The 10,928-nt window shown below is 60.5% G+C and overlaps 1 protein-coding gene across 4 annotated transcripts in view; it reads left to right on the forward strand.

Annotated features, from left to right (window-relative positions):
- Positions 1-10,835, forward strand: part of EMID1 (EMI domain containing 1) — a 106,591-nt gene extending 95,756 nt beyond the window's left edge. The window contains exons 12-16 of one of the 4 annotated variants that reach the window (XM_032764634.2): positions 73-125; positions 449-511; positions 2,118-2,162; positions 5,618-5,702; positions 9,297-10,835. In XM_032764634.2, coding sequence (XP_032620525.1) covers positions 73-125; positions 449-511; positions 2,118-2,162; positions 5,618-5,702; positions 9,297-9,433 — 383 coding nt within the window. In that variant the 3' untranslated portion in view covers positions 9,434-10,835. Of the gene's footprint in view, positions 1-72; positions 126-448; positions 512-2,117; positions 2,163-5,617; positions 5,703-7,402; positions 7,494-9,296 lie in introns of those variants that run through there. The other 3 variants (XM_032764633.2, XM_032764636.2, XM_032764635.2) reach the window with 3 other exon arrangements.
- The last annotated feature ends 93 nt before the right edge of the window (positions 10,836-10,928 follow it).

A 10,928-nucleotide genomic window follows, 5' to 3' on the forward strand; every position in this document is an offset into this window, starting at 1 on the left:
ATACTTATAATAATATTATTATAAAGAATATGGGCCATAATGACACAATGTGTTCTGCTTCTCTTGTTCCAGGTCCTCTGGGCCCCCCGGGGCCAGTCGGGCCGCCAGGCCCTCCGGGGCACGATGTAAGTGCTGTATGTGGGGGAGAAGAGGCAGGGGGGCACGGGGAGCTGCCCATGGGGCGGGGAACAGGGCCTGAGTATCTCATCTCTCCTGTTGGGGTGGGTACATGATCTGCTGCCCCAGGTCATCCCTTCCCTGAATACACGAGACCCCTTCTCCCCTCCCCATGGCACTCAAGAACTGCCCTCCGTCTCCTGGATGCACAAGAACCCCCATCACCTGGGTACCTGGAGCCAGCCCCTTCCAATGGTTCCAGCTAGGCTGTGGCCAGGCTGGGGAGAGCGGCCCCTGAAACCAGGCTGCTGATCCTGTCATTGTTGTCCAGGGTTTACCCGGAGCGCCAGGTGCTGACGGAGCCACTGGTCCCCCAGGGGAGAAAGGAGACAGAGTGAGTGACCCCCAGCCCTTCCACGTGGCTAGTTGCTGGGGCTGTGCTCGAGGGGACAGGGCTGCGGAGGGGTGCACAGGGCAAGGCAGGGGCAGTGGTGGAGCAGGGACATCCTGCCTTTGAAATGGCAGGTGCAGACTCTGGCATTGCTCTGGACCAGGCCAGCAGGCACTGCCTATATCTTGCAGGGCCTGGGACCAGCCAGCTCCCTGCCACCCGACCGCTTCCCGGGCCATTGCCAGAGGCTTGAGCTCAGCCCTGGTGGGTGGAGGGGTTACCACTCGCAGGAACAGCTCCCTGGCTCTGTGGCCGTCAAGTGGGGCAGAGCGCAGACCCTTTGCTCTCAGACTGGGGTCCTGTCCAGAGGTCTGTCTGAGACAAGGTGGGTTGCTGGACACATGCCTCTGTCTCTGTCTCTGCCACGACAACTGGCTTCTTCGGTGTCGGCTTGGGCAGAGAGGCCATGGAGGCAGGGACAATGTTGGGACTCCATAGGGGACCCCTTCCACCTCCAAGGCTGGCAGTGTCGCTTCCACCAGCAGAGGGAGAAAAACGGCTCTCCCCATCCATCCATTCCCAGGCTGTGCCCCCCACCCTGGGGATGGCAGAGACCGTTCTCAGGCTCATGGGGCCTGTAGCTGCTCCCCAAGTGGGCCATGCTGTGCCAGATCAACAGGCACACAAGGGGCTGGGGTCTGCCCAACGGCCATGTGCCATCCCACTGCTCCTTACTCTGAGGCCTGGCTGTCTCTGAGATGCTGGAGGGGCTGGGGCAGCATGCCAGGCCACAGCCAGGCACTCATCTTCTCCTCTCTCTAGGGCCCTCCTGGCTCTCCTGGGAGCAGAGGCCTGGATGGGGAACATGTATGTCGTGGGGCTTGATCCCTCAAATCCATTCCAGTGCTCTGTGTGCTGGGGGGAGCCCCTGATCCAAGGTTCCAGAGCCCCACGGCCTACATGGGGAGGGGTCTCTTCTCATGCCCCTCACCCCAGAGCCCCACGCAGGGAGTGGGCTGTCTGTGTCCCCTCCCCCCAGAGCCTCCACACCCCACGCTGGGAGACCGCTGTCTTGCCCCCTTCCCCCAGATCCCCCTCACCCCACGCTTGGAGACAGCTGTCTGTGCCTCAGAGCCCCCTGCCCCATGGTGGGAGAGGGCTGTCTGTGCCTTTCACCCCAGAGCCCCCACCCCACACTGGAAGAGGGCTGTGTGTTCTCCATCTCCCCCAGTGCCCCCTGCCCCATGCTGGGAAGGGTTCAGTTGGCCTCTGTGGGTCTGTTACACATTGGAGGGAGGATGGGGGCCAAGGCCAGAGTCCCAGCTTGGGCAGGAGTTGGTGCCAACTGGTTGCTCATCCCAGGGTATCCCTTGTTTCGTGGAAAGGGGCCTGCCTGGGGGTGGGGGAAGGAAAGATGTCCCTCATCATGCTTGGGGGTGCCCTGTGCTCTCCACTTTAGGGAAGGGGGGATCCTTCCCATATGCCCCTCCCAGCAGGCCTCTTCTGTTCCCCCCCACTCGCCCAGGCTTCTCAGCCTCGGGTGCCCCTTGTGTCAGCCACCCTGGGCTGGCTCCGGCTCACGCTGGCATCTCTCTTGTCTCTGTTTCAGGGGCAGCCGGGTGCAAAAGGCGAACAGGGGGAGAAGGGCACCTGGGTAAGCACAGGGCACCAGCTGCTCACTCACCCACTGCTGTTCTGCACACTGCACCCAGTCCTGGCACCAGCCTCCCGGAGGGAGGGGGCTTTGCATTGCAGAATCCTGCCACGACCCTTCAGCCCCATAGACAGGGCCTGCTCCGCCAGGCTCCAGGGTCCTGGTGCGGCCCCAGCTCCAGAGAGCAGAGCACAAAGCCAGAGAGGCAGTGCTGGGGTCTCCCTTTGGCATCCCTGGTTAACACGGTGTCCCATGTGGAGGGGAAGGCCCACAGAGCCCCTTCTCTCCCCTCATGGCACAGAAGCTGCTTGGAACCCCCCTGCCCTGCACTTGAGCGCCACCTCCTAGGACAGCAGAAACCCTGCCCAGCGTGAAGCCTGGGGCTCCTTAGAGCCTGCAGGGCACAGCCCCCCTGCCATGGCGCTGTGCGTTCCATCCCCCCTCACAATGGAAGTGCCCCCGGCAGGGCCATGGCCAGGAGCTCCCTCCTCCCGGCTGCTGGAGGCCCAGCTGGCCCGCCAGTCTCTGGACCTGGACCTTTCCACGGGGCGCTCAGCATGACACCCAGCTAATTCTGGGCCTTTGCACTGCCATCGCTGACATGCGGGGCATGGTGGGGGAAAGCTTTGGGCCCATTCCAGCCTGACCTCCCCCGGCCTGGGCCTCCCCAAGACACAGCCGCAGCTGGCCATGCCTTGTCTGCTGCAGTGGGGCTTGCCCTGGGATGAAAGGTCAATGGTGCTGGTCGAAGCTGCCCAGCGGGGCAGGGCTTGGCATAGGTTCAAGGAGAGGAAGTGGCTGCCGGGCTGGATGTTGGTGGTGTAGCTCCGAAAAGGGGATGGGCTGCTGGGATCTGCCAGACTGCCACCGGGATGGCACCGTGGAGGGGAATTAATGGCACTGGTAGGTTGTGGCTTGTGGCATGGAGCCAAAGGCCATGGCTTGTTTCCCCTCACCTGCTCCAGCCTAGGTGGGATCTGGGGGCCCTGGACATGGTGGCAGCCCAGACTGAGCACTCTGGTCCCTCTGGAGCTCAGCCCACGTCCCATCCATCTTTCTTTCTGTGTCTCTCGTGCTCCATTTCTTCCTCCCACCCCGGGATCTTTCCCATCATCACCCCCCGTTTCCTGGGGTCCACTCCTCAGCCCTTCCGCTCTCGGGGCCATGTCTGGCTGGAGGCGCTGGCACCTTCCAGCTTTGCACAAAGGGATGAAAGTGGGAAGGCCTCTCTGGGGACGGGGGCAGGGGCCAGCGCCGGGCCAGGCTTATAGTATGGGACCCCACCAGACCCGTGCGACTATTAGCACCTATGGTGAAGCTGGGTCTGTCCCCGCAGTGCCTGGAGCGTGTGGAGCTGCAGGGCAGGCCTGGCCCAGAGAAGTGGGTGGTGCCAGGGCTTCTGATCCCCCTCGTCCTGGTTGTGGGGTTAGTGATTGATACAGCTGTGGGAACCTCTCTTTACATTTCTCGCCATCTGCCTGCTGGCTGCAGTGAGTCCTGCTACTAACCCGCAGTATGTGCCCTCTCCACTCCCTGCGTGCCCCCCGCTCTGCCCTGGCACAAGGCTAGCAGCTGTCCTGTGCTGCTGGGACAGCCCTGCCTGCCCCCCCCCCACCTCCCAACCACTGTCTGACAGGTACCAGCTAGCTCCTCCTTGTCTCTTTAATGGCCCCAGACTGCATGCCCCTCATCCTCCTGTCTCTCACCACCCTCTCCCTGCACTTGGCTAGCCCCACACAGCCCTGGCTGGCGCCTGACCTCCGTGCTCTGTTGCACCCCGGCAGTGAATCTCTGTGGGCAGAAGAGGAAGAAGGGTAGTTGGTTTGGGGAGCAGGAACAGAGATCTGCTCTGGGTGTCTCCCCTGCCCTGTCCCAGGGACATTCCCTGGGCACTTGGATGCTAAGGAAGCCAGGAGGGATTGCAGGGGCTGCAGCAGCATCCAACCCTCCAAAGCCCAGAACCAGCTTGGCCCTGAGGGGAGCCGAAGTCACCAGGGGCGGAGGGAGTGTCTGGCTTGGGGGTGCTGCCCTGGGCTGTGGGAGCCCTAAAGCCAGTTGGGAGAGAACTCCCCCAGCAGGCCCTGCCGAGGCCAATCCTGGAGTAGGATTGAGGGGAGACCTCCAGGGTGTGTGCTGGGCTCATGCTGCAGTGCCGGCCTGGGCACACTGTAGAACAGCTCCTGGCTGCCCTTGTTCCTGGCAGGGCCACACCAGCCCCTGGGCCAGCCCAGAACAGGAAGTGTGGAGAGGTGCCCCCATTCCCACCCCCAAAGCTGCACCATTGCCAGATGCCCCACTGGGGAGGGGAGTCAGCAGCATCTTTCAGGAGCGCTTGGGCCAGCCCAGGCCACCCTGCAGCTCCCATTGGCCTCACTGGCGGCTGTGGGTGCCCAGTGCCTTGGAGATCCAAGCTCTAGCAGTGACCTAGGCAATGCAGGCTGGGAGCTGAGGAGCCAGAGAGCCCCAGGGTCTCTCTGTGTGTCGCAGTCTCAGCACAGACCCCCTTTTATGTACCAGGCTCCTGTCTGTGTCGTACTGCTGCAGTTCCTGCTAGAGCCAGGGGCCTGAGCCCTGGGACAAGCCAGCATCTGAGGGGTAGGAGGAGACTTGTCCCAGCTTGAACCCCATCAGCTGACTCAGCCAGGAGATAAAATGGGGGTCTTGCCCCCTGAAGGCAGCCCCAGGGTGAGAATCCTGGTGTGGCCCAACATGAGCACTGCGGCTCCCAGTTATTCGCACCTGGGAACTAACAATGGGCGCAATGGATGAGGGCACGCGGCAGTGCAGGGCCCCCAGGAGTAAAGCACCCCACTCCTCATGGCAGGGCTTTGCCAGGGTCCTTGTGGGACAGTGAAGAGTCGTGCTTTGGAGCCAGAACAGGCAGCTCCAAACAACAGAAAAGGCTACTGCATTTCCTGAGCCCCCCAAAGCCCTGGCAGGCTGCACACTCAGCAGCCACTTCCCCCAGGCTCTGAAATGCCCGCTCTGGGCTGGGCATGGCAGCCATGCTGCACAACGGGACCCTGGGGCTAGCTGGATGGGATAGATTAGCACCTGCAGGGATGGGGGGAAGGGGCAGGGGATAGTGGCCAGCGATGGGGTTCAGCCAGGGCACTGCTGCTCAGTCTGGGACTCGTGCTCTTTCCGTGTCCCCCATGGGCTGACCCAGCTCTTCCCTCCCCAGCGGCATCTGTGTTTGTCATGAGCTGTGCCAGGTGAATGCTGCATAATGGCCACCCAGCCCAGCCTGCTCCCTGAGCCACAGCGTGTGCATGCCTGTTACGTCAGTGCCCAGCTGGGCGGGAGGGGCTTTATAACCAGCTGCCCGCCCCCTCGAGAGAGGGCGGCTGGGCTGTTCATCCCTCTTCTCCCCACTACTTTGCCTGAGGTCCCGGGGGTCAGAGGGTACCCACAGGCATTCCCTTCACGGCTGGATCTGTCTCTTTCGTCCACAGAGGGAGGGGTTACACCAGCTCCGAGAGGCTTTGAAGATTTTAGCTGAGAGGGTTTTAATCTTGGAAACAATGATTGGGCTTTATGGTGAGTAGAGACAGACAGAAGGACAGGATTCCAGGCTGCTGGTGTGGGGCTGGGCTCCCAGCGAGGGGCAGAGCAGGACGCGGGAGGCCCACACCCGCTGCTACCAAACAAACAGTGCTCCCTGCTTCCAGCCCACGGCCCTGCTCATCCCATGGTGCGAGCAGAGCCAGTGAGTCAGGCTGTGTTGGGGGGACTGGGGCTGGGGTTCACTGGCCCCACACCTCCCTGACCTGGGAGCTTTTCCTGTTTGTTTATGGCAGCCGGTGGGATTCAGTCCGCCTGCCATGTGGGTCAGCGGTGTTGGCTGCGATGACATCATCCCACTTCAACAGGGCTTAGGGCAACTGTGGAAACCCATGCTTTGATGACATCACAATGGCCTCCCACCTGCTGATGTGATGGAGCCACTGGAGGAGGAAAATCCCAGACCTCCCCACCCTGCTCCGCACTGGGGGAGGGTCCTGGGAACCAGGACAACAGCATACCCCCAAACCCCAACACACTCATCCAGGCCCTGACATCGCCAGGGAGTGCAGCTAAACCAGCGCCGTGGGGAACGGGCCACTTGGATTCATGTGAACTCAGTGGGGAAGGGGGCAGCTTCCAATGCGGAGAATGGACCTGCTGTGCATGCCGCAGACCAGCTAGGGACTCAGTGCTGGGATGTTCCCCAGCGATCTGCCTGCAGTTGGAGCACACCCCCGAGTGGCAGCAGGCAGATGGGATTGTTAATTAACAGCTTTCCCTTTCTGTTCTAGTGAGATAATATTTGTATTAGGGCCCCATTGTGCTGGGTGCTGTTCAGGTTCCCAGGGAAAAGCTGCCCCCTGCCCCTGACCACCTGGCAGAGGCTCTCCTGGGCAGAGGAGAAGCACCTTTAACATGACACTGAAATATTTTTAAGGACGAACTAAAAACAGCCACTCAGTCCCAGTGGCATCCAGGTTGGTGCCCTTTAATGGTGAAAGGGCTAGGGGCGTTGTATGCAGCTGCCACTTGAGAATCCCTTGATTTTATGCTGGTCCTTTCCCAGCCACTGCATCCTGCAGTGCTTGGAGTAATGATGAGGGCCGAGGGAGGTGAGAAGGCAGGAGAGGAGTTATAGGAAAGGAGTGCAGGGGTCCCTGGGGGTGTTCCACCCACAGATGCAGAGGGAGAGCCTCCCACACCAGCAAGACATTCTGGGAGGGCTTGAAAGAGGAGGCGAGTGCTGGCTGAGCAAAGAGAGCCAGGAGAGGTAGGGAACCCCAGTTCCGGGGGAAGGCTCTAAGTTTAGGAGTAAAGGATTCCATTTATTTCCACCTGGACTCTGATTTCAATGGGAGATAGAGGTCTGACCCTGCTTGCTCCTGGTGAGCCTTGCAGCCTTCTCCCCTGAAGCCTGGTGGTATGCATCCAACAGCCTGGAGCCTGCCTCCTGCTCCTCAGAACAGCCTGCTGGCCCTGACACCAGGGAGAGAGGGGAGAGTCTTTAACCTGCGCAAAGCACCCATCCTCCGCAGGGAACCCAGGAGCAATCGCCTGGCTGGGGCCGGCTAAGATCCCTTGAGGCTCCTTTCTCCTCACAGAGGAAGTTCTTCCCCCAGCCCTCCAAGCTGCTGTCCTGGTTCCCTGACTCAGCCCTCAGTGACGGATCCCCCTCCCTTCCCCCGTCGAGGGTGAATGAATTCGCACTCTGTGCTCTTCTCGATCTCCACTAGGCCATTAGCTTACAATCCTTCCTACAGCAGCAGGCCCAGCTGGAGCTCCTGGCTAGAAGGGTCACCTTGCTGGAAGCCATCATCTGGCCAGGTAACAAGAGGCTCAACTTTTCCTACTCTGTTCTTCCTCAGCATGATTTCTGAACCGTGTGCGCTGGACTCCTTGAATGGCTGGGCCGCTCGGAGCCAGCCCTCTGTCGGGGACTCCATTGTATCCATGGGCTCCCCTTTGCATGCCGAGTCTGTGGATGACAACTCCTCTGTGTGTTTGGAGCCAGATGGTTGGGATTCCAGTTAGGTGCTGATACAACCCTTCCTGTCTCGTAACTGCCAGCTGGGGAGGGGGAAGAGGTGCTAGTACTTGAAGCCGCAAGTGGGACTTCCCTAACTCAGACTGCAAGGCAAGTCTGCATGGGTCTGTCCTGCAGCTCTGTGGGGCTCGTCCTCTCATGGCACCACTGGAAATTAGCAGCATGAGCTATGGCACAACAGTGCCCTGGGTGTCTGCACTGGGTATCACTCGGGCGCACTGACCATTCCTGGTTTAGCTTGAAGGAGGGTTTCCTTTGCTCTGCCCCGTGGGAGAGAAGTCACAACAGATGGCTCTGTACAGGGCTAGATGCTGCCTTGATCATGGTCCTGCGCAATGTTGTTACCTGCCTGTGGCCAGGGACACTGGAAAATCGCAGGTGCAGATGGTCCATGAAATGGGCTGGAAGTGCTGAGTCCATCACAGCAGGGTCTTCTGGCCATTTCCTGCAGAGTCTAAAACCTGGCTTCAGTGGGAGCAGAATCCCGCATCCCGTTGTCATTAACAGCCCCTGACCGCTCCTCTCAGCTGCCACTGCACAGGCTGTAGACTGAATGCCATCAAACTGGGCAGCCCCGGAGCGCTGAGCCATTTCACCGGAGCCTGGCTGAGCCCGAGAGGTGCTGTATTAACATGCTGCATTATTCTGGGCTCTGTGGTCACCCACTATCCCCAGCCAACTGCTTACATTGGAGCCTTCCCCCGTTCACTCGCCCTCTCTAGTAGCTGCAATGGGGAGGGAGCACTTGGACCCAGAGCCATAAAGGTCTTTAGATGCCCCCATGGGAGTTAGGCACCTACAGACCTTGGAGGAGCTGGACCTTGACTCCTTTGTCCACATGCCGCATACATCACCTGGCTGGAGAGCAGGGACGTGAAGTGACAACCAACCTCTCCCAGACCTGGAGGGGGAAGCCAGAGCCCCGAGCTGAACCTGACACTCCCACTTTGCAGCCCATTGTTGCCTCATGTGGCTGCATTGCTGATCACATACTCCTTCACGGGGAGGGCAGGCTCCAAAGGGGGCCAGGCAGTGGCAGTATAATGCACAGGCCATGCCCAGGGGCCCCAGCCAATTTAGGGACCCTCAGGAGCACCAGAACTGTGCCCCCCCCCGCTTCCCCTTCCCTGGGAAAAAAACCTTCTGGATCCAACATATGGATTCAGATAAGGGCACCAGTCTCTCCTTGGCAGCTCTTCTGAAACAGCCACATCTGCTGTGTCAGGCTCATGCCTGGACACAATGCGACTGTCCTTGGAGATGGCGCAACCGAACCCTGGGCTCTGGGGAGATTAGAGGCTGAACTCGGCAGCTTTATCGCTGCCGCTGCCCACAAAGGCAGGGAGGCCGACAGAACATGGCTAATCCCTGAGACTAGCCAATGCCCAGAGCTTTGGCCTGCAGCACCAGGGCAAACACATGGCTGCTGGGTGCTCTGCCTAGGCCACTGGTACGCTAAGGAGTAGCCAGACTCTGACGCTGTTCAACAGAGCCAATGCCCTGCGATCAGCCAAGCTCCCTGGTTGGGTCTCGATGGAGAATCGTTTGGAGTTGACTCTGCTTTTCTTCCCTCCCCCTGCTAGAGCCAGAGCCGGGTTCAGGCGCCGAACCTTTCCCCACTAGCGCCCCCAGCTTCCACCGGGGCAAGCGCGACAGGCTGGCAGGCTACAGAATCAGCCCACACCAGCTGGCCCAGAAGGCAGAGGACGAGAGCAAGTGAAGAAGGGGCAGCCCACCCCAAGCGGGGGGCATCTCCCCAAGCATGAAGACCCCCTTGGGTATGCCCCGCCCTTCCCCCACATCGTTCTGGACTGTGGCATGAAGAAAGGCTCAAGCCTTCCCAGGCCGTGGCGCTGGCCGGCGTGATGTCGTATTTATTTGTGCTCTCGTTCTAAAGAGGCCTGTAACCAGAGCTATGTGTGTACTAACTGACCCCCTGCTGGCTCCAGGACACCCCGCCTCCCCGTGCTCCCCTCATTGTATTGCAGGGGGCACTCGTAATCTCTTGGTGCTATTGTGTGGGATGTCTTCTAGATGACCTTGGCCTGTAGCTCCCTGGCTGGCAGGGATGGCACAGGGGGCTCCGTTCCCCCTCCTGCCCCCAAACTGCAGAGGGTTTATCCTGGGCACATGCCAGGAATTCAGTCTTTGGCCCCCCCACCAAGGGGGTGCAGGGGATGCTACCTTGGCCTTTCCTAGTCCCCAGGGATTGGCTCAGCCCCATGGAGCCAAATTCTTGCCTTTTCACCTGTGAATCCAGCCCCCAAGCAGGGGCAGCTGGCACCTATAGCACTGCCCAGCACTAGGCTTTCCACCAGTCCGTTACCTCATTATGGGTTTGGGCCCCGGCAGCCCCTGAGCAGCTCTGCCCGTACCACTGGACACTAGCACTAAGGTGGGGCGGCCCCAGCTGAACACTGAAAACCAGGCTGAGCCTGGGTGGAGCATACACCTGCTCGAACCCTGCTGGGCTGGGCTCTGGCTGCCTGCTCTTGGGCACCCTGCTCATCTCTGTTTGTCCAGACCTCTCTCAGGCCCAGGGCCCTCTCTCAGGCTCCACCATCCAGCCCATTCTTCCCCCAACCCATGTGGGGAGCAGCCCATGACCCAACAGCCAGGCCCCCACACCGGCTGTTGTGCTGGGAAGGTGTCTGCACACAGATGGGGATGATGCTAGAACCCACTGCTGCAGGGGCACCCTGCCGCCCAGGCAGTCTTGCTCCCATGTGCCCGCTTCTTCCACCCCAAAGGCTTTACCTGGAGCAACAGTTCTTCCGGGGCAGGCTCCAGCTGAGCCTCAGGCAGATCCCCTTCCAGCATCCCCAGCCCCACCCTGGGCACCTTCCCCCAGGGAAGAGGGATTTTCCACCTGGAGGCCAAAATGTCACCAAGGGCAGTCACCATGGGCATGGCTGAACGCAGACAGGGGCCAGGCCTCAGCTCCCTGCTCCATCTCCTTGATCAGCATCCCCTCAGCTAACAACGGCTGGGGAGGGCTCCAGGGGAGACATAACCAAAACCTACCTAGCAGCAGCAGCAGCACGGCCTTGCCCCACCTCCCACCATCCTTCCCTGTGGGCCCTGAGACCCAGTAACAACTGGGAGAGCTGCTGTAAAATAGGGGAAAAGGCCAGGAGCAGGGAAGTCTGGGGTCATTAGGGCAGAGGCCCGTCTGAAACCAGCAACCAGTGCAATCCTGCCACCAACTGCACAAA

This window comes from Chelonoidis abingdonii, chromosome 22 (assembly GCF_003597395.2).
Source record: "Chelonoidis abingdonii isolate Lonesome George chromosome 22, CheloAbing_2.0, whole genome shotgun sequence".
NCBI lineage: Eukaryota > Metazoa > Chordata > Testudines > Testudinidae > Chelonoidis > Chelonoidis abingdonii.